This window comes from Ornithodoros turicata, unplaced genomic scaffold, assembly GCF_037126465.1.
Source record: "Ornithodoros turicata isolate Travis unplaced genomic scaffold, ASM3712646v1 Chromosome16, whole genome shotgun sequence".
Classification (NCBI taxonomy): domain Eukaryota; kingdom Metazoa; phylum Arthropoda; class Arachnida; order Ixodida; family Argasidae; genus Ornithodoros; species Ornithodoros turicata.
This window is the reverse complement of record NW_026999320.1, coordinates 610,987-635,126: the sequence shown is the minus strand read 5'-3', so window position 1 is coordinate 635,126 and position 24,140 is coordinate 610,987. Positions and strand designations below refer to the sequence as shown.

Genomic DNA, 24,140 nt, shown 5'->3' with positions numbered 1-24,140 from the left:
AAACGGCGAACGCACTAGCCTCCCAACGAAAGACACCGCCAACGCGGCGCCCACCGTTCAGATTTCAAATGAAACCGCCGAAGGAGAACACAGCACGCAGGCGAGGAAGCGCGAAGTGCCGTTTTCAAATTCTGGCAACCAATCCGGACACGCTTGTGGCGTCCGACCAATAGAGAGGCACGGATTGCTCCGTGCGCAGTAACACGCATTTTGATACAGATTTTGCGAGAGCTGTGGGGGGGGGGGGTGGCCCCTCCACCCTCCACCGCGTACGCGGATTTCAAGAGATACCAGAACGAGCATATACTGAAATACAAATTGTTGGAGTACGTGTGTAACGTGGCGTATGACTTTTGCAACGGTGACAACGTCGTTGCCGTTAGCCTGTGAGTCTGCAAACGACGTCAGCGTATACCTGTGAACGTTCCTGACACCCCATCTTGGCAAATATCGTGTTTTTAACTCAAGCTACCGTGTATACTGTGATTGCTTGGTAACTAAGGTAGTAAACCCCAAACTTTTCCCTCTTGCTTACGTCATGCCACTAGGGGTCACGTGCCCTCGATGTCTCCGAAAAATAACGGGCGCTTGCTCCTTCTTTTTACATCTATGAGATGTCCCAGGGATATAGAAAGTAAGACATTTTTGAAAGTCACATTGTGCACGTGCAGGTAACGTCGCATAGACGTGGCAGGCATAGACATATGCGACGTGTGCGACCTTTGTGGGACGTAGCTGGGATATTTCTGCTTTACTGGGTTAAGACGCCTGCTATCTAGCAAAGGACATGTGAACTTCTTGTATGTGCCCTAGATAAAGGTATCTGAAGTAATTTCATTGATAATCTTGTGAACATCGATATCACAAGGTTAACAGCTCTAATCCAACGGTGGCTGCGATACCTTTCGCGCGGTTTGTTTGCAAATGTGTAGAAACATGTTTATCTTTTGAACTTCACCTGCGCGACTTTCACTTTCGTGTGACCTAACAAGAATAACATCTCATTTTCAATATTGGCATTTAAAACTACCTTTTGGTCCTGTTGATGAATCATTGATGTGGGCAAAAGCGCTAAAACGGAAAGGGACGCCAAACAGTTCAGTGTCTGTGTTTCGTCCCATTCAGTTTTAGCGCTTTTACCCACATCAATTAATATTCTGATGTGCTCGCTCTCGAGCGCTGCTCAACGTCTCGCATTCACAAGAAAGCTACGAAAAAATGTGCACACGGGAGGCCGCTGAACTAGGGAGTAGTTTGCCCGTCGGCCACTAGCTGACTCTGCGAAAAACTTCAGCGCGACTGTTCCCGAGGAACTCATACTCCCGTTAAAAGTATTAAACGTAGGTTTTCGAATAATCAAACGCTTTGTAAAACGCACTGTGTGGCTGGAAGAAGGGAAACAGAAGGAGAGCAAAATTTATAGGCAACAGCATTGATTCCTCATTCCTATGAGGCCTAAGCTTTGATGCAGTATGACAACAGCACGACGTTGACCCTGGCGGGAGCAAACATTATCCCATTCGTTAGGTCATCTGACCTCCTGCACTCCACAAACAAAATAGATAAATTTACGCGTACTTTCTGCTTTATGCTTACAGGCGTAAATATCCTCCGGAATGGCAAGAGTAGCATCCGTCAAGCCTGTGCTTCTGTTATCAGTCATCGCACTTGTCATAAGCGTAATGCGACTCATTTATGTGTAATTTGCGGACAGATGCAATTTTGAGGCAAATAAATTCCCTTGGCGGATAAGGTGACTCGTGGCCTCTTGTTTGTGTTCGGTTCTACGCTTACCGAGAGAAAGTTTGCAACCTCAACACACATAACACACCGGCGTGATCTGGATGCGGATAGTAGACGTGGGTCATCCAGATTGGTGAACAACATCTGCACGGTGCTTTGCAACTGTAATTTGGGTAATTAATTTATATTTTTTAATTAACTGCTTAATTTGCGAGCGTAGGTGAAACCAAATTAAAATACAAACGTTTCAAAACTTTTGAAATATGCTTAGACAACGAATTAACCGCCTCCTAAGTTATGCAGTAAGGACACCGAAACTCAAACGAAGCGGGGCCTATTGAATGCGGAAACTACAACAGCTATCGCCTGATGATCACATGCTCTCATGAAAACCGCGGTTTCCAAAATTGGGTTATCTTCAACAGCCCGAAGAACGGTTGCGTCCCTATTCTTGTATTTCGGTTTTCCAGTGTTCCAACAATGAAACCGCCAATTAAAAAGGTCATTTCGAAATCTCAATTAGGCAAATTACAGTTCCAAAATATCCCGCACGTGTTGGCCGCCATGACGTAATACCAACATGCGAAGACCGCATCCACGTAACATTAATAGGTTGACTATAACAATTCTGTACATCTAAGGAAAGAAAACAAAAGCTTCATGTTATTTTGGGCAGTGTCGCCCCGGCTGGGAAGGGAATCACCAAGAGGTACCTGAGGCACTGATCTCTGAAGAGTACACCAGACGATCCCAACCAATACAGGATCAAATTACTATACAGGTCACAAATTATCATGCCCCAGGCGCACGTATGCGGGTATTTTGCAAACTGCCCTCATAGCTGTGCAGAAACACAGAAAGCAGTGGAGGAAACTGGGTCCACATGGTATTGTTTGACCGCTCCGCTGGCCCAGTTATTAGAGTGCTGCCGGACAATCTCACGCGCAGACATGCATCAAAAGAAGCAGGCACAGGGAAGACATCCTAACTGGAAGCGTCGACCAGTCAGCACTGTCAACGTTGTCCGACCGCATGCATCAGTCGGAGCAAATGCTATTGTTTTAACTTATAGCGTTCCCTTCTGGCGCCACGGCATTCAAGCCTTGCCTGTCACATGTGCAAGACTACCCAAGCCGCACACCAACATTGGTTTTAATCCCCGCAGCCCACATGGGTCCAATATTGGACCCATGTGGACTGCCAGGAGTAGCAATATTGGTCCAATATCGACGACCAATATGGGACAAATATGGGGACTTCAACGAGGGTCCACAATGGACCACTATCGGACGCCAATTTTGGCAAGCCCATTTTGCCCACATTGCGCCAATATTTACGTGATAACGCCAATGATGAGTCCGCGTAATAATAAAGCATTATCCTGTATATCCACCACTGATATTACTTCTTTCTTCTTTTTATGTCTCTCTTCTCCTTTTTTATTTCTGCCATCATCTTCATCAAAGTTGCGTCGCCCAAAAAAAAGGAAGAACAGGTGCTCTGCCAGTCTAGCCGAAGGATCCCGGCAGTCTCACGGAGCTGAACCGTCAGAAGCGTTCATTGATATCGCAATAGTGTATGAACAGTGTATGTATATGTATTTCGAACCCGCCTATAGAGTACTAAGGACCGAAAGACTTTCATAATTCTGACGGATATACATTCGCGATTGACATCGCGAAGCAAGATGCCGGCTGTTTGCAGCAAGTGGAAAGTTGAGTTGTTGAGTTGCAGTGCATGCTACAGTGGGATTGCCAGACATGTTGACCGTTTCGAACAATGTGTATTTTGTGCGAGAAGTTGTTCGATGTAACGACGTATTGAGTTGGGCATTTCACACTTTTCAATGTCCATTCTTCCGTGCTGCTTGTGCATTTGGTACAAGCATACCAACACAGGTACATACCATATCCTGCATTTTCTGTCAATATGGGGTGTATACGGGCAATATGGGGCTCATATTGCCGATATTTTGTCCATATTGGTTGAAACGTGGCAATATGGGGCACATATTGGGAAGTTTGAGCCAATATGCGGGAAATCCTGCCAAAACGTGCCCGATATTGGACCGGTATCGCCAACAGCCAGTCAGTATGGGTCCAATATTGTGTTTCCGCGAGGGTAATAGCAGCGGGACTAGCAGCGGGAGTACCAGTGAACGCCAAGAACTAACGAGAGCTCTGCGTTTCGTCATCTTTTTCGAAGTGCTTCTGGGTTAGTCCCACGTAAAGTTAATTTCCTGCAACGGGATATCTGCATTGCCATTGTATATTAGCGAAGAATGGCAAAAAGCTGACAGTTTCGCAAGATTTGGTGTGTCAGACGTGCGGATGCTGCCAACCCAACCGCGAGTGCTCCGGACATCTATACGCAGGTGAACCATTCTCATGCACAAATTGCTTCCTGCATCGTGCCTTATATGTGGCCACCCGCCCGCGAACCACGACTTCTCTGGTGAGTTCATTCCCACCTGCCTTCGTTTCCATTACTTGCTCGCGTCTTCCCTTTCGCGAGAGTGATTTTATTGTAACTGTCAGGTCTCACTCTGAGTTTCGTAAACAGCTGAGCAGCCTTAGTATTCGCGTAGGTGTACCGAAATCTTATTTAGTGCGGGCCCTAAAATGGGCGGTCACCGCCAGATATACGTCGGTGATAGAATATGATAGAAAATGCCATAAAAATGCATGGATGCGTGGAGAGCGAACTTTGCACGACCGTATTAATTGTTTTAGGGAATGCCTGGTGTCCTTTCTCTCGCATAAGTGCGTTACTGTGCGGCACCGGAGTTTCTTCCGATCAGCGTATACAATGTGCTAGACGTAGAAACATTACTGACCTTTTGAACCGCACACCCTTATTTGTGCGGGGGATTTACGTGCCCTTCTGCTTTTCATTGTGCTTTCGTACCAATGTTTTTCTGTTGTGCCTTTGTTTCCTCTAATCCGAGGCGCGAATGGTTTTTATGTGTAGTTCGTGAACAACTGTGTGTCTTCTTGTTCTTCTCGCTGTCGTCTTTGTTTAAGTGCTTGTGCTGTTTGTACTGCCCATCCTCTCACTCTGTCCTAGCGTGCGTGCAACTTGCATGATCTATTGTAAGGAGTTTATGTGTCACCGAAAGAAACAGACAGTATTACCCACGAAGATGAGCTTGAGGCGCTACAACTAACAGTGATTTTAATGAACATTTCCGAACAGTGTCATGGCTAGCGTTTCGTCACAATATTTAGCATTTAAGCCCCACAGCAATGATCCGATGGACGCTCACGCGCCTTCTCCTCACAGCGAGTCAATCAGAGAGTCAATATTAAGCAATCCTTTCGTGCTATCCTCCGCGAGAACTGCAGCATTGCTGTGGTGGTGTCACCGGACGATAAATACCTAATGCACGTCAGAAGACATGTTCTGCAACCAGTCATCGTGCATAGCATTGCATTGGTCGCCCTGAGATGCTTCCTTCTGAATATCGAACTCGACCAACCAGCGTCACATTCAATTCATACCATCATCCCCTGATTCCGACTAATTTCTATCGCTTCTTATGTTCACATACCACTTGTCACAAAAAACTAAGCGTCATTTTCCCATGAAAAACACGTTAAGGCACTTGACCAACCTGTGGTGTCTGAGCACGTTGTGCAGGAGCAGCAGAGGGGCCGGGTAGCACAGCTGGGTATCTTGGAGCCGCTACCATCTGGATGACTGGGGCGTTTCCGGTTGCTGCCATCGTGCTTCAGAGTCTGCTAGAGCAATATAGTCACTAACACCACATGGAGTTAAGGATAGTTCCACAAGGAGTAAGGCCTATGCTCTCATTCTACAAACGTATCTCTCAATATCAAATAAATTGGTACGTTATTAAAATCAACTCCCGCATTCCTTCGAGGATTGGATGAAATGCCTGCTTGCGTTGTACTCATTTACGCTTTGCCCGTATGACAGTTCTACTGAAGTCTCTGGTCGTTATTTGTACTGCCTCAACGCGGCCTCCTCCCATGAAACCTCTTAATGTGGGATATAGAAGAAACATACTAACGTTTCTGAGATCTTGATAATCTTGGTGTGTGTTCGGGAACTGCTTCTTCTACTTCTTCCTCCTCATAAAATATGGTCGTGATCCACCGTGGGGGATTGGCCTGAGCACGCAAAACGAAAACAATGTTGTGTGCACACTGTAGCCACTGTATGTAATGGCATCCTGGATGCCAATAAACGCCGTGTTTGTGCCCAGACATGATCGATGTTTGACTTGAAGTGTTTTCCTCAGAAATTTAGATGCATTCGTACAGATAAGGGGCCGGAAACCCTCTCGTTCCTAAGGCCCCATTTCACCCCCCTCGTCGATTTTTTACAGGGGCCGTAGAACATTTTTGAAACCATTTAAATGTAAGTGTAAACTGGCATGACGCAATTATGAAGCGGTCGAACAAGCTGAACATTCCTATTCCTTTTTAACCATAACACAGAGAAACCTCGCATTTTTCATGGCTTGTCGCATTCAGAAAGTTACTATACCAGTGTACAACAAGCACATTTATTTAACTTTACTAGGAGCGCAAAAGGCATCATGCGCTTTTGTCTGAGGAGTTTGCTTAACCGTGTCCTCTGCCAAGCCAGAAAGTCTCGGGTAGCTTCTCCTCAAGCCAATAGATAACAATAACTGCTAAGCACCCGATTTTTTATGTCGCGTGCTTGGTCTGCACGGGGCCGCAACTGGGCCCCTTGTATAGAAAGTTCCGTCGACATCTTTGTTGGATCACCAAGATTGGAAATATGATGGAGACAATCCAAAACTTCAGGAATATTATATTTTCATGAAAGAATATCATCAGCGAAGTTAAGCAGAGAGCCTATGGGATAATGGACAAAGTCACAGACCTCAAACCACAAATTTTCCCTGTCCGAGTTGCTCCATGGACTCGTCCATGGTTTCTGAGCGTACGTATTTGTTCTGTGATTTTGGAAACTAATGGTCAATTCAGGAATCACACACCTATATCCTAAACCCAAGGTTGCCTCACCCTGGGAACCGCCAGAAGGCGAGCACCCAGGACGCGGTTGAAAGCCGAGTAGGAACCCTCTAATTCCGCGGCGACATTTTTGCAATTTTGTCACTGGTGAATAAGCGGTGGCCAAGCGGCGTGATATTTACAGTGCAGCTACGTCCCAAGTCGTTGTAGCCATGAACACTTGCGCCTGTAATAAATCTCACTCGCTCTAGCGGCGCTACTTTGAATGCTTGACCTATTTTGTATGTTGTTACTTATATTTTATTTACATATCGAATTCAAAGCTCACGCTCCTAGTACAGACACACATTGTAGAACACTGGCCCATAAGAGTGTCAACAGCGTTACCCGCTGCGACAAGTAAACTCTCCAAGATGCCGAAACAGTGATGACGTCGAAAATGTGAAGCATATCTTTCTCGATTGTTTGCGCTACTGCAATACCTTCAGGGACACAATTACAATGTCTCTCAATCAGCGATGTATATATCCTCTCACTCAAATAGAAAAAAGAAAAATACACCGAGATGAGCAATCCACCGACTGAGCTACCGAGGCCGGCACTTAAAGCTACCTCTTACCCCGTTCTACGTACGTTTCGTATTATAATGCTATAACGTCTTGAGAGGCTCGGCTACCATGAACCGTTAATGTGCAAGGCACTTACCTAGAAGAAGGCAAAGTACAAACAGGGAGCGCGTTCTCTCCAGAAGAAGTAGAAGAAAGTGCAGCCGTTCTTTGAAAGCTGTGTTGCCTTTCGTTCGCGCAACCTTCGAAGATTATCTCGTTGAAGCGTAAGTCTTGACCACATGTAGTCGTTCTTGGAAGTATCATTCAGTCGGGAATATTAGTGAGCTTTGGTACACATATGCATGGTAAACTATGGCCTTTGTGTACGCAAGGAATACTGTGGTCGTTGTCTGCGCTGCGCGAGCCTTCTTCATATGTTGCACATACGCAGAATCACCAACGCTATCCTTTACGCTATCTTTTATCCTTTACTAAAACACGCTGCGTAGGGATACCGTTGGTGGTTCCGAGCACGCACAGGACATAAACAGAGATTTGTGCGTTGCGCAGAACCACCAGGCGATGCCTTACGTACGCGAAGGCGACAGCGTACGAAATACTAAAACTCACTATTACGGGTGTCGGGTCAGTACGGGACGTGCATAAGAGCTGTGGAGGACATGTGTACATTGATGGCTATTTGCCTGTTTTCTTTCTGCGCATTATGTTCGCGCACTCATGGGGCGCCTACAGAAGACTAATTGTGCATGCAATTCCGAGAGCGGTACATAGGAAATAAAAATTTATATTTATCTGAAAATGTGCGCACATTCGTCTGTATGTCGTTTACTATCACTTTATAAAGCGCTCCACGCAGCACAGGAGAGACGGCCTGGCTAAGGCTCTAGCCGCAGCCTTGTAGAACATACGGTTACCTTTTTTGTCATTGAATACTGCAATTGTTTCGCTGGGTAACGCCAGAATTTGTCATTACCCGCTCTGCGTCGTCCGGTCATCTCTGTGGAGCTGCACGGCATTCCTTAGGGCAGAGCTAATTTGTTCCACATTCGTTTCCCGAATAACGATTATTGGGTAGGCTGTCATCCTGCGGCGACAGTCTGGCTCAAATGTATTTGGAACTTTGGAGACTGATGAGCGATCAACGGTTTGATATCATATTTGAGTACTTCCAGTTAGCTAGGTTTAATGATGCTGCATGAATGAAGCATGAGCCGAATATAAATCGATTCATATTTATATTTCCTCTCGTTGTGTACTAGAGAAAGAAGATCCATTGAGGCATGTCACTCAACGTTCCGTATAGCTTACCAAACTGTTTTATTATTAATTTTGTAGATAATGGAAAATGAATGCAAGCAATATCTTGCATGTTGCCGTAGTTGTTACTAACATTACCCTGAGCTCGTTGATATATGTACAAGAATAGACACAAAAAAGACGAGACGAGAGTCTTCTTCTAGATTTGTGTCTCTTGCATATCCCCCAAGACCAACTGAGACGTTACCAACCACTCTCCTCTTTTTCTTCCGCTCAAGTTTTATTGGCTTGCGATGAGTCCTAGTTTGTTTGCCTAACGCACCACTTCGTGCGTTAAATGAAGAAGAAGCCTCGGTTTTTCAGATGGGCGACGAGGACGAAGATGAGGATGAGGAGGATAAAGGAGGCGACGGAGGGGATGGAGGTGACGGAGGCGGAGGCGGAGGAGGAGGAGACGACAAGAAACAGTTTCGAAAGGCTATGGACTCCATCATGGTACATCGAACCAACAGGGGGCCGTACGTTTATGCCGATTCTTTTTTTCTTTTCTTTTTTGAAACTATTGAAATATTGTTGATTGAACACAGGCTTCCCGCCAACAGGTATTGTTTTCTTACGCTATGTAGTAAGCTTCATCAAAAAGGAACAGGTTAAGCATATGCGACAAAACGACGCCATAAGCCGTAGTTACATGAATGCGACAGAAGTGAATCGCACCTACTCTGACCAGTCGACTACTCCCTGTCGGAAAGGATTGTTTGCGATAACTCGACACGATAAGCTTTTGTCGTATTTATGTAAACGCAGCTATGCATGCATCTATCTAACCTAGCTAATGGTGATGCTGTTGTAAAAACGTGTGCTTCCGCCGAAGGTAAATACTTTATTTAAAATCTCATCGCACTAACCGACGACGTATAGAATAAACACGTGAATAATTGTATTCCCGTGATGAGACATCCATTTGTTGCTTTTGCTTAGAATACCATCCTTCACACGACGAATTCGGGGCGCGACTCCGTGAATATCGAAGGAAGCTACGAACGTCCCTTTGGTAGTGTCCTGCTTTGCATTCATCAGTATTCCCCTTCGAAAACTGTTGCATGGTCCCCGTATTGTAACCGCAGACCTGGCCCTTAATGGTGAATATGACGTCGAAGTTGTGTCATATGGGTCATCTAACACAACGTAGACCGACACGGTGCGCCTTCTGTTCGGGGGTCAGAATACTGGGCATAAACTGTGCAGCAATGCGGTGCACGTTGTAGCAGACGTGACTTTCCCATATGGCACACGGACGATGTTAATAGCCTGAATAGTTGAAGGACGATCGTCATACACAAGTTCCTAGTTCGTTAACATGTTCGGGGCGGTGCCCGTGGAAGGTCGCCCAGACATTTATTCTTTTTCCAGTGATGTCCTGTCACTCCTGAAGTGCGTGTGCCACTCAAAACCCCTTGCACTGCCTATTGCTTTATCATCATAAACGTACCGAATCATATAAAAAGTTTCCGTTCCCGATTTTCCGAGTTTGGCGTAGAACTTAATGTTATTTTTCTGTCTTACTTTGCAGTCTATACTTAATTATGAAATTGTGCCAGCACATAGCGCCCAAAAGTCCCGTAGCCCATTAGACAATGTACACAGAACAAGACCACTTTGTATAATAACTAATGATGTTCACTGACATTCGATTCGCCGGTGTTGTGACTGTGATATCATGGACATTCAACATTACAGGGGAGCCCTAAACACCCCCTTCGTTACATTTCATATGACTGCAGCATATTTCCAATATCCTCCAATAAGATGAACAAGCAATCAAAGGAATAATCAAAGAAATCAATGAGAAACCCAAATCAACGAAAAATATCAAACGAAAGGCAGAATTTAAGCAATCAATAGTATCATAATAATTTCTTACGCTCACTACAAATGTTATAGTGCCCAGGCAACCGAGTCACCTGCCTGCAAGTCCGTACGGTACCAAAGCTTGTCACGCCGAAGAAGGAATGCGCCGGAGCCTGTGCCGTAAACTTCTGTCCAGCGTTGTACAAGAAGCCGCACAACACAGGGCTCGAATTTTCATAACAAATTAAAGAATATATTTTAACCAAAGCAACAATCATCAAAACTACAATTCATACGATTCCTTCAATTCTAAACTTCTATATGCGACGTTGGCGTAGCCCTCGGAGCTGCTAGGAAGATGTGCAAGAAGTAGGTGTTTCTCTCTGGACGGCTTTCGCTATGGAACGAATGTTGATCTCTCTACCGCGTTCGGCTTGCTCACCGTTAGTAATGAACCCGTGAAGGTGTCACATCTTTGCCGCAGTCGGCAGATTGGCTTGGATCGAGCTCCATGCGGAGCCCTCCGGTGACAGTTTTGTTCTGAAAGGCTATCACATCGACGGAGATGACCCTGTACCCCTGGATAGTTCTCGAAGTACGCTTGACACAATACACTTCCCTTTTTCACAAGAATAAGCCTAACGTATCAGACACCCGGAGCGAGCAACTCGTAAAGGTGAATGTCAGATTATCAACAGTTGGTGTGGCAGGATCGGCACTGTCAATACTCCATACTACGGACTCGATGCAATATTTGCTGGTGCATCTTGTTTCAGCATAACGGCAGCAAGCCGAACATCACCAGCTGCTGCAGGCGCCGACCGGGTCGCTCGACTCCAAGCAGTGTTCGAATTACACAACCTGGAAGCCTTTGATGGTACCTTCGCTCGCGCCGAAGCATGACTTCCATTTTAGGAGCACCAATTTCTGGCGATCGGACGGCGATAAAGTTAAGATACTAACGCTCTTCCTGTCCAAGATGGCAAAAAGCTGGTATAACCTGCAGATTTTCGCTGCTTATACCTCTGTTCGTACCTGCTCAGCTGCGGGAGAACGCGGTGTAACGGAGCAAGAAAGCGATTTCGTTTAAAGTACCGTAGCGGGACTTATAGTACTTTAAAAGCAAATACTTCTGCAAATTGCAGATACTGACCAACCCTACAGTGCTCATCTTTGCCAGGCTTCAACAGAGCCAAACGCTGCAGACATCGCGAACGCCTTCTGTCCGCTTTCGACGGTGAGAACCACCAAGCCTTTCTGGAAAACACATCAGACGGTTTGCGACAAAAAAAAAAAACAAAAAAAAAAGATGTGACAGGTCCCAGTTCATCCTGCCGAATAATACCGGGACCTTTTATATTCCAAATCAAAACCTGCCGTGTATACCTATATCAGTGAATGAGAATCCGACTGCGGAACTCATTGACAATGGGGGCCACGGTTAGTATTGTCAACTGCAGGTTGGCTTCCCCTAGCGACATATGTTTTATAGGTCGTGCCAAATTGCTCCGCCAGCCAAAGACTGCGGACGACCTCTTGCGCTTGTTCCCGGAGCTTACATGCTTGGCCATCTGCCCGCCACCAATTGCTAGGCACACTGGGCCTTTCTAGCTCGCAAACACAAGCGTGGTTCGGCGCCAGTCATACCCAATATGACGTCACAAAAAGGTCTGGCACAAAAGGAACTCTCAGCCCATGCTTGACTCTGAAGGTGGTTAGATGTTCCACTCTAACTTTTGCTTGCTCGATCAACAGGGAAGACGGAAGTTTCAGGCGCTGTACACACTACCGTCAAATCAACCGCGAAGCGGACGTCTTTCCATTCCCTGCATTGACATCATGAGCGATACAGGTGGTTACACGGTCTTCTCCTGTACTGAACTCATGAAGGGGTATTGGCAAATCCATCTTTCCGAAGAATACAATCACTTATCTGCATTGATTACCACGTTTTCGGATACAACGGATTGCATTTCGGTTGGGAGAATTCCGTGTCATGGTCTCAGAAGAGTATGCATAATGCCGTCCGACGATGCAAAGGAGGATTCTGCACCGTATATATAGGCGGTATTGACGTTTATTCACGCTCGCATGCAGAATACGCTGGGCACCTTGCAGCAGTGCTATCTGCCTTGAGCGAGTCTCGTCTTCTTGCAACGTAAGGTCACAATCTTTGGACGCGTACTTTGCGGCAAGGCCAAGAGCAGTAAACAAGAATCCGTTGATCGGATTAACTAAACTCCGAAAGCATCATGCCACCCATTTGTTGAGAGTCTTCTTGAATCTATCGGGGCACCTCCGGGCCTACATGGGAGATACGCCAGGATCATCAAGTGCCTCACCGAGCTCACGCGCAAAGACATCCCATTCGAATGATCCTATTACTGCGAACTGGTATACTTTTATTTAGCCCAGAAGATCTCATCTGAGCCGGTCTTGTCTTTGCCTGACTTTATCTTCCTCGTCCTATTCAAAACGAATGCCGCAGGGAACGGCACCTGCGCTCTTTATCACAAACATGCCAGCCTCCCGAAAGGACGCCAACTTTCTGTCGTAGGCCACCACTCAGACACCTTTTCGACAGCCGGCACCAACTACATCAATACCGAGAAAGAGGCCTTGGGCATCCTTGTCGCTTCAAACTATTCCCGATCTCACTTATCGAAAATTACACCTCCTCATCGAAAACCAGGAATTCTCCTGCCTCAGCAAGTTACCGGAACGCAAAGGTCCGGTACTGCGATGGATACGCGAATTGCAATACTTCGACTCGACGCCGCGGACCTCACCGCGCACCGATGAATTATCCAGACTCGCTATCACGTTTCCGGCTCACGGGAACAGGCCAACCTACCGCGTGAATGCTTTGCAGCAATGGAAGGGGTACGAGGAGCTCATCTATGAAAGACAGAAAGTCTACGTCCCCGACACTTTGGTGCCTCGCATCCTTGCCCTCTACGACGACCGTGTAATCATGAGACCCTGATGTTTTCTGACTTGTAAATAAGCTCGCTACCTGCTTTACATGGGCCAGCATCAAGGCTGACGCACGGCGATATGTTACTACCTGCCATGTGTGCTAACACAACAAAGGCAAATTATCGACAGGCTAGCGATTGCATGGTCATTCACCAGCACTCCACCACCTCTTTGAGGTTGTACACTACGACGTTTTCGGTGAGGAAAAAGAGGGTAAAGTGTGCCCGCACCCATGCATTTCTCATAGCTATTGACCAATGAACACGGACGGCATCTGTAGGTGACAGCAGAGTGGAGGAGCACAGCGTCATTGCCCTCCTCGATGGGGACATGAACATCAAGAACATCAAGGTTCTCGTTTCGGACAACCGGCCTGGCTCCAGAAGCCGGAGTTGAAGGCCTGCGGACAGAAGAGGAGCATCGCTTTCCGCAAGACCGCTCCTTACGACCCGGCGGCAAACGGCTTGGCAGAACATATCATTAGAGGCAACAAATACTACCTCACAGCCTACCCAGACTCCGCTGGCAGGTCGAAGTGTGGCGTGCAAAGTGCCGTTCAGCACAACAACCGGTCTCGTACTTCGGCTTTTGGTTGCAGCTCACCCTTCGCCGCCTTCAGCGTCGTTCTCTTCCTCTAGGCTAACAATCGTGTACCACTCACTTCGAGCTGCAGGAACGGATAACGACTCGTGCAGAACGTGAAGAGTACCTTCTCAACATGAAACGAAACTTCGATAAACGTTTTAACTCCTACGTTCTAAACATCCAAACGGGGTAGCTCGCTTTCGTAAGCAAAGACCTACCGGGCCACCTGCCTGCGGAGCTGGTAGAAAGCGGGACAAGAAAGTCATTTATCTCTGGAGGGCTCTCGGCATGGACTGACGGAACCGAAGCTATTGCTCGATCTTTCTACTGTATCCGGCTTGCTTACCGTTGTTAATAAAGTAATGGAGGTGTTGTTACTTCCTGACACGACAAAATACTGCGCAAAAGTATTTAAAGTAGAGACGATATTTAAAATGGAGACGATTACACAACGATTACGCAATGGTGGACAGATGTAACTTACATCTGACCACCATTGCGTAATCGTTGTGCAATCATTACGGCTAGCACGAACGCCACATAACAAAAGCGAAGTACATCGATTTTACCGGTATACCACTCTGAAAACTCGTTTGCTGACCGCCGTCTGACACCTCCGCGGAAACGGCAGCCAGGTTTCACTCTTTCTCGCACTTCCGCTCGCGTGCATTTCTTGTTATCTTTCCCGCAACGTGAGGGGATCCCTACTGCATTAGCCAAAATAGGGGGGTACGGTTTCTGAATCGCTCTTTCTATTTTATATATATATTCTGTATTTTTATTCTGTATATCGCTGTTATTCTGACAAGTTCTATATGTTAATGTGCAGGGGAGACATACTTTCTTTCAATTCAATTTTATCACTTCCTCATAATAAGGTTACAGCATTTGTTATGGAAATAACACTAATCTGGCTAACTTAAGTGATCTTTTCTGGCAAGGTGCATGGACACAGCACATTGAATAGCATAACTAGGTTTAGAAGCACCACAAACCGGGAAAAATCTGCAGTGTAGAGGACACATGTGTTAATGTCACATTATCAGTTTCGCTTTCTTGCACAGAAAATGTTTAGCTACTCCTCTTTCAAGCCTTACACACGTTGTCCCACATCACGAGGGGACCTAGGGTGGAGTTGTTAGCAAGACCCGCACAATGATGTCACTTCGCTGTACGCTACGTTGTAGACATGCTTCCTTTCGGAGGTGTGGGAGAGAACGCACAAATGGAGCTACCAAACATGGTGCGCAGGATCTCTGCTTATCACAAAAATCTGCACCGCTGTGGAATGGGAGGACCGCTGTGATGGATGGGCCGATTTTTTATCATTTGCACTTCGCGAAATGCCATATTCTGAGAAGAAAGCAAATAATTACGTTCTTGTTGATGGGTTGGCGTTGCGACCGTGCTGTGACAGTAATTCCACATGAGAGCAGAGCAGAAAACACCACGATTCTCACATTACAGTTACATTTAGATGAACAGTTGGCAATCCACAAGCGACGTGTATTAACCAACCGTGTGACGGCAACATAGATTTTTGGAAGTCAGCTAACGAATAATTGACAGCAGATATACTGGATCTGTTTCCTGGGGAGTTGCATGCGCAAAGAATCTAGTCAGAACTCGTCACCACGTGGAAGCTGTCTACAACCCCTGCCTCATTACAGATTTGCTGAGATTCAATTTATGGATTCATATGAAATATATTAAAAAGTAAAAATCCCACTGTCATATCACGTGATGAATACATAGGCGCGACCCGGTAAATCTTGCTCTCTCCCAATAACCACCCGTCGGATCAGCGATGACTCCTGAACAAGGAAGATATAGTGCAAAATATTATGTACGAACATCTATTGAAGCTCGATACCTATATGAACTGTGGTAGACCACTGGAGGACTGCGAATTGAGTCCGCCGTGTCTTTTTTGACCAGCTCGGCAGCAACAGTGACGATTTCAGTAAAGGGCTCAAAAGGCCCGCATCCTGAAGTTTCATATTCTGCATCGGTACAAGAGCAGTGAGATCATCTCTACCATTAATATACCTGCTGGATTCGAGCGTCCAATCGTAAGAAATTACTTCATTGCTTCGTCTGTCTACTGTTTACATGTTCGAAATACCGGCGGGTCTTGTCCTGAGGTTATTTCCTTGACATTGACTTTTCTCATCCTACAACGAGCTTCGATCGAACGAAACAGCGCGCTGTGTTTTCGCAGGAAGGCGAGTGGAAGGGCACGCAATGGCTGCCAGCTTTTCGTTAGAATGTATACAGGCTACATTTTAAGGAATCGCCTGTTGAAAAGTGGGCCCCATCGAAAAGTGCCCAGAAATATGTCGCTCCCCACAGGCAATGGAGGATGCAGTCCATAACATAGAGGTCTTCATAATCTTTCTACACCAGCTGAGTGGTGTGAAAAAGTGAGTGGAAGTGTTTAACGCGCTTTGAAGCTTACGGACATGCCACTGTCGAGAAAAGCGTTGCGATTGTGAACTTGCTGCGTCGCATGCCGTGCGATAAATATACATAGACTTCCGTTAACTTTCATGACACTCATTTGCAAATGCAATAAGAAAAATACCTGCAGTACTTTAGTAAAAGTACCTATTGCTTCAATTATTTATTATTACCCTCCTTTATGTAGGACAATTTCTTTAGAGTAGTATTCCGAGCACAAAATATCAGAAAGAAAGATAGCTGTTTGAGTGGTGTTAGAATTTTTCTTCCACATCAATAATGTTTTGCAATGAAGTAATCGTTCCTTCCATTATTTATTATTACCCTCATATTGAACAATCCCTTTGGAGTAGTATTCAGAGCACAGAATGGCAGAATGAAAGAATAACTCTTTGAGGTCATCTCGGATTTTTCTTCCAGATCAATAATGCTTGGCAATACAGTCTACAATACAATGTATTATTACACTCATTTATTTTGAACAATTCCTTTGTACAAGTAATCCCAGCACAAAATGGCAGAGAGAACGAATAACTATTTGAGTAAAGTTTGATTTTTTCTTCCACAACAATGATGTTTGGCAATGAACTATTCATTCCTTCAATCATTTAGGACTACCCTCCCTGTTGTTGGAGAATTCCTTTGGAATAGTATTACGAGCACAAAACGACAGAAAGAAAGGCTAACTGTTTCAGTGAATTTTGAAGTCTAGATCACACAACATTCCGTATACCGCATTCGTACAGAACCATGCATTTGATATGGTTGCGCACTTCGAACCAGGGTGTCGAACCGCAACAAATACGGGTTCGGTTCGGGTTCGGGTTCGCGTTGTTTTGATTTCGTTCCGGTTCAGTTCCGGTTCGGCAACGCCAAAAATCGAACCGGTTCGCAAACCGGTTCGCAGCCCCGAACCGGTTCGCGAACCGGTTCAACGCTTCCGTTTTATATGTTCCATAAAACTGATTTTATCAAGAAATGCGTGGCTAATAGCTTACTGGTGTTGTCTGCATTGACGTCTCTAGAGGTGAGGTAGCCCTTTAGCGAGAAATGGATGAACACTTATTGCAAATAGAGTCCACGCTGTTGAAGCGGTGTAGTCCTGCTACTTTCTGTTCCCAAAATCTCTTTTTTCACACGCACAGTGCCAGCAAGATACACTTGAAGGAAGCCTAATAAGATGGACAGCGTAACATATAGATGACAGTACTTGCCGGCACACTGCCTTCGCAGCGTGAATCGATCTGAAACCGTACTGAAGCATGTCGAAAATAAGCCGCTAGCCTTACTCTGTCCGCGCTCACAGCAGTGTACTAGTTCATCCACAACACAAAGGCAATGTGTCACGACACAACTGCACTACCAATAAGAAGAACCACATTTACTTTTCAAACCACGACCAATCAAACAGGCACCGTTCTGCGTAAGCTCCTTCTCCACTTCTCATGTTTCTGACTTGTTTAATTTGTACTGCTCACGTGTAAAGGGAAATCTTGGGCGCTTATTTGATCACATATTCGTCCTGTAGAGCTACATAACTGGCCTACTCCATTCCTGTTTCCTTCGTCCGCGTGCACTCTTAAAAGTGAACTTCACCGCATAGCACGCTCCTAGCCAACCACCATCTCGAATGACATCGTTATCTGCCCTGATTTGTTGAAAACGGGAGGCGTACGCCTTTTTGTGACTTATGCTGTTCATAATTGTCACAAAAAAGGCGTACGCCTCCAGTTTTCAACAAATCAGGGCAGATAACGATATCATTCGAGATGGTGGTTGGCTAGGAGCGTGCTATGCGGTGAAGTTCATTTCCCTTAGAAGTCGGCCCAGGACGCACATTCCCCCAAGGCGTCAGTCGTGACGTTGCCCACATACGTGAGGCCGACAACGGCAAGCCCTTTCACCATCACCACCACCACCATCATTTCTAAGAGTGATGGCACCTCTTCTCTGAAGAGTAGACGCCGCATCACCGCGTGCGTGGGGCGCTAGCCGCGGCGCTCACAAGGACAACTGCGCTTCAACGTGTTAAAAAGACACTGAAAGTATACTTACTATACGTCGTCGTCTGACTGCTAGGTGAAAATTTCTGAAATCCATGATATAGGCGCGTGATGATGATACCAATGTGCCTTCGTTCGCGGATAGAGAGGATCTCTTATGCTGACTTCTTTTTTGTCCGAACCGTTTTGTTGCGAACCGATTACCGCTATTATTTTTTACGGTTCTGCTCCGGTTCGGGTTCAGCAGTGTCACGAAAATTTCGGTTCGGGTTCGGGTTCGGTTCCAGCAAAAATAACGGTTCGGGTACGGTTTTCGGTTCGGGTTCGGGTTCGGTTCGACACCCTGCTTCGAACAGGTTGTCGTACATGGTGCCTTCTTCGGGTGTCATCGCAACAATGAGAATGTCGTTTGTATTATCTTACGCGACCAGGTATAGGGAGGTCATTAATTTAACTGTCGTCATAAGATATATGCGACATGTCAAATTCATTCGGGTTTGCTACTGGTTTGTGAGGGATTACTCTGTCGCTCCTAAAGTTGATGCGACGACGAGAAAGGAAGACATACCCATTACTTAAAGTTTTCAAGTGATTATTTTGATGCACTGCAACAGTCATTGAGACTGCCTTCGATGCTTCGAATCGTTGACTGGCCTTGCTTACTTAACAATATATTGAGAATGTAGAAGGCAGAAAACCGAGCGAACTGGTAAGGAAATGTTAACGGAACAGCCTTACCAGGAGAGCCGCCGTTGTTTCCAGCACCACTTGTCCTCGCGAACAGTAAACAGACTATTCTACTCTGTGCCAGAAATACAGGGTGTCCCACCTAAATGCCAAGGAAGGGTAACGCTAGTGGTAACGGAAACTAAACAGGTATATTACAGAAACTGGAGATGGTAACGGAAACGAAAACGCATACCATTGTCCTCCATTAGCGGAAACAGAAACGGGAAAAAAATTATCGTCCGGTATTCAATTCGGGTAATGACTATTACTGTTGTGCGATGACACTTGAGCGACTTTTCATTTTATTTTTTTATTTTGACGACTCCATTCCCTGTAATGATCTAACTACTACACGACAGCGTGGGAACAAAGCGCAATATTGGATATGGAGGGTGCATCACTCACTTAGCTACTCGTGACATTACCTACCTGCATGACATCAAGACATGAGACTTACACAACATAGGCTCCACACACACTACTGCACCATGGCACAAGAATGACAGCACATCATTTTTTATTTTTACTTTCTATGTTTCACAGTGGCCACGGCCGTATTGTTTACTTTTCAATTCAATTCAATTCAATTTTATTTGGCACCATATACATATACTAAGGGGGGCGTCCGCCTAGTAATGCGATATTGGGTTGCTGAACTCGGCGTGACTGAAAACAGAAGACTGACTGAAGACATGTTCCTACACCTCTTTAAAAATCGTACAAGATGCGGGCATCCCAACGACGTAAAAATACTTGTGTAGGACGTACGCGTGACACCGAAGCAACACTTGGGCAAAACAAGGTGCTGACAGAGCCGCACGGGCTGCCCTCCCGCAGCTGTGTAACGGCTGTTCCATTACTGAAAACAGTAACTGAAACGTAACGGGCACGAAATTGAAAAACTGGTATCAGAAATGGATAACGGAAACGAAAATACAGCAGTAGGGAGTTTTAGGAAAGAGAGATCACCCTCCGATTCCATTTCCCTATCGCTATCAGCCAATCGGTTAGTGCTACGCTGATAGCTGATTGGCTGATAGCGATACGGAAAACGAATCTGAGGGCGATCACCGTGTCCTAAGACTCCCTAGTAACGGAAAAAATAGAAACGGTAACGAAAATACGTCTGTTATTATTCCCTCCTAAATGCGAACATATTTTTTACAAATATATATATATATATGACTTTTTCCGGGATGAAATCAATTGCAATATAGCATATTCTGATCTCAGTGAGGACGTTCGTTAGTTGCACACATTTAATCAGAAGGCTAAACCATGCATAACCGATAGTTCGGTAAAAAGACAAGTCTTCATAAGTGGGATGGGAGCCACGTCGGCTTCGCTCCATGCATCAGCATAACAGTCACAGTTCCAAAATGAGAACGAAGAAAACCGCCGCGTACAAATCCGCGAAGGGGCGCTACCAAATATACTCAAATAACTAAGACAAGCCTGTAGATGCAGCACACTCCCCGTCTGGTATCTGAAGATACCACGAATTTCCTAACAAGCATGTAAATGTTCACAATTCATGATCACTTAATAAAAGGAAAATTTCACAAATGGGTTTCTGGAAAACCTTCACTAGTCCGTTCTTGTGGATCTTAAGCTCTACCTTACGCACCCTCGCGTCAGAACTGGGTAGAGTCTTGATAACGCGACCCATAGGCCACTCATTTCGTTCGGCATCCTTGTCCTTCAGCAAGACAATGTCACCTTCTCGGTAGTCTCGTTGAGCTGTTCGCCACCTGCGACGGCCCTGCAATGTTGGAAGATGTTCTTTCTTCCAGCGGTCCCGAAAGGTGCTGGCCATTGACTGCACTTGTTCGTGCTTAGAAGCACAGAGTCCAAGATGCGACGAACAATCCCGATCATGCGCTCCCAAGCACCACCCATGTGAGAGACGTGAGGGGGATTGAAAACAACCCACGTGCATCCTTGAGTTTGCAGATATTTGCCAACATTGTTATGGCTAGGCGAAGCAGTGTTGATCTTCAACTCTTTGCACGCATCGACGAAATTGATTCCGCAATCAGACCGCAGCACTTTAACCGGACCTGTAATAGACACGAACCGTCTTAGAGCGTTGATGAAGCTCGAAGAACCTATCGATTGAATGACTTCAATGTGTACCGCACGTATGGACAGGCAAGTAAACAACACAGCCGACCTTTTGCTGCATAGGTGGGCATTTTGGTGAAACCTCACTCGCCCTCACCCTCACGGCCCTCACGGCCCTCACAGACACATGCCCTCAATCGCCCTCACCCTCACCGCCCTTACGAGCACAGGCCCTCAGTCGCCCTCACCCTCACGGCCCTCACAGACACATGCCCTCAATCGCCCTCCCCCTCACCGCCCTCACCCTCACGGCACTCACAAACGCAAGCCCTGAGGGTCTTACCCTCATAGTGTCTCCTGTGAGTGCACTCATGAGGTTGTGTCCCTCATGAGACCTCCTGTGAGTGCACTCATGATGTCTGAGGGGCGCCAGGTCTCTGAGTGAAGTCACTGGTGAGGCCTGAGGTACGTGAGGTCAGTATGAGGGCATTCAGAAATGAGGTCAAATGACGCATGATGTTCCAGCGACACAACCACTGGCTGTGTACACTTTAAAGGGCTGGTGTGCATGTATTTAGCAATTTCGTCTACGTCGCGCTGGCAACACAGCAAAGCGTCCTGAGCTGACTGATTACTTGGCGATACGGTTCCAGCGACCCAACTACAGGCAGAGTGCACTTTAAAGGGCTGGTGTGCACGTTTTTACCAATTTCGTCTATGTTGCGCTGGTAACACAGCAAAGCGTCCTGAGCTGACTGATTACTTGGTGATATGGTTCCAGTGACCGAACTACCGGCAGGGTGCACTTTAAAGGGCTGGTGTGCCCGTTTTTAGCAATTTCGTCTACGTCGCGCTGGGAACACAGCGAAGCGTCCTGAGCTGACTGATTACTTGGTGATATGGTTCCAGCGATCCAACTACTGGCAGGGTGCACTTTAAAGGGCTGGTGTGCCCGTTTTGAGCAATTTCGTCTACGTCGCGCTGGGAACACAGCCAAGTGTACTGGGTTTTGTTGTGTTCCCAGCGCGACATAGACGAAATTGCTAAAAACGTGCACATCAACCCTTTAAAGTGCACCCTGCAGGTAGTTGGATCGCTGGAACCATGTCACCAAGTAATCAGTCAGCCAAGACGCTTTGCTCTTTCCCAGCGCGACATATACGAAACTGCTAAAAACGGGCACACCAGCCCTTTAAAGTGCACACTGTGTGTAGGTGGGTCGATGGAACCATATCACCAAGTAATCAATCAGCTCAAGAGGCTTTGCTGTGTTCCCAGCGCGACATAGACGAAATTGGTAAGAGCGTGCACACCAGCCCTTTAAAGTGCACCCTGCCTGTAGTCGAGTAGCTGGAACCATATCACCAAGTAATTAGTCAGCTCAGGACGCGTGGCTGTGTTCCCAGAGCGACGTAGACGAAATTGCTAAAAACGGGCAGACCAGCCCTTTAAAGTGCACCCTGCCCGTAGGTGGGTCGCTGGAACCATATCATGGAGTAATCAGTCAGCTCAGGAGGCTTTGTTGTGTTCCCAGCGCGACATAGACGAAATTGGTAAAAGCGTGCACACCAGCCCTTTAAAGTGCACCCTGCCTGTAGTCGAGTCGCTGGAACCATATCACCAAGTAATTAGTCAGCTCAGGACGCGTGGCTGTGTTCCCAGAGCGACGTAGACGAAATTGCTAAAAACGGGCACACCAGCCCTTTAAAGTGCACCCTGCCCGTAGGTGGGTCGCTGGAACCATATCATGAAGTAATCAGCCAGCTCAGGAGGCTTTGTTGTGTTGCAAGCGCGACGTAGACGAAATTGCTAAAAACGTGCACTCGGGCACTTTAAAGTACACCATGCCTGTAGTTGGGTCGCTGGAACCATATCACCAAGTAATCAGTCAACTCAGGACACGTGGGTGTGTTCCCAGCGCGACGTAGACGAAATTGCTAAAAACGGGCACACCAGCCCTTGAAAGTGTACCATGCCGGTAGTTGGGTGGCTGGAACCATGTCACCAAGTAATTAGTCAGCCAAGACGCTTTGCTCTGTTCTCAGCGCGACATATACGAAAGTGCTAAAAACTGGCACGCCAGCCCTTTAAAGTGCACTCTGCGTGTAGGTGGGTCGATGGAACCATATCATCAACTACTCCGTCAGCTCAGGACGCTTTGCTGTGTTGCCAGCGCGACGTAGACGAAATTGCTAAAAATGGGCACATCAGCCCTTTAAAGTGCACACTGCGTGTAGTTAGGTCGCTGGAACCATATCACCAATTAATCCGTCAGTTCAGGGCGCTTGGCTGTGTTCCCAGCGCGACGTAGACGAAATTGCTAAAAACGGGAACACCAGCCCTTTAAAGTGTACTCTGCCGGTAGCTGGATCGCTGGAACCATATCACTAGTGCCTTCATAATTTGCCCACGTCTGGTAAGCGTCATTTAACATCATTTCTGAATGCACTCATACTGACCTCACACCCTTCAGGCCTCACACAGACCTGGCGCCCCTCAGACCTCATGAGTGCACTCACAGGAGGTCTCATGAGTGGCAAAACCTCATGAGTGCACTCACAGGAGACCTCATGAGGGTAAAGACCTCATGAGTGCACTCACGGATGGCCTGATCGCGGGCTTGCCCTCACTCACCCTCACCTCAAAGGCGTGAGGTGAGGGTGAGGGGCAATCATGAGGGCTCTCATGAGTGAGTTCGCCCAGCTATGTGTGCGAGTTCACCTCTAGTTTTGCGCGCTTTAACCTTCCAGGGTCCAAACACGTCGAGGCCCACATAGGTGGACGGTGGGTCCGTGCTAAGTGTGTCTGTTGACAAATCAGCCATGATTTGCTTCTGAGGTCTGCTCCTCAGTGTGCGGCATTTGACGCATTTGTGAATCATCGAGCCGATGCAGCTTTTTGCTCCCACAATCCACAATCCTGCCGCTCTGACT

The 24,140-nt window shown here is 46.6% G+C and overlaps 2 protein-coding genes across 3 annotated transcripts in view; one reads left to right on the top strand and one right to left on the bottom strand.

Annotated features, from left to right (window-relative positions):
- LOC135372619 (uncharacterized) overlaps positions 1-5,826 on the bottom strand; it is a 128,712-nt gene extending 122,886 nt beyond the window's left edge. The window contains exons 1-2 of the mRNA XM_064606138.1: positions 5,777-5,826; positions 5,357-5,480 (exon numbers count right to left, since the gene is read on the bottom strand). Coding sequence (XP_064462208.1) covers positions 5,357-5,467 — 111 coding nt within the window. The 5' untranslated portion in view covers positions 5,468-5,480; positions 5,777-5,826. The remainder of the gene's footprint in view (positions 1-5,356; positions 5,481-5,776) is intronic.
- Positions 5,827-7,432: 1,606 nt separating this feature from the next.
- The window catches only part of LOC135372626 (uncharacterized), a 69,179-nt gene continuing 52,471 nt past the window's right edge, over positions 7,433-24,140 (top strand). For both annotated transcript variants that reach the window (XM_064606144.1, XM_064606143.1), the window contains exons 1-2: positions 7,433-7,542; positions 8,900-9,054. In XM_064606144.1, the coding sequence (XP_064462214.1) occupies positions 8,900-9,054 (155 nt within the window). In that variant the 5' untranslated portion in view covers positions 7,433-7,542. The remainder of the gene's footprint in view (positions 7,543-8,899; positions 9,055-24,140) is intronic.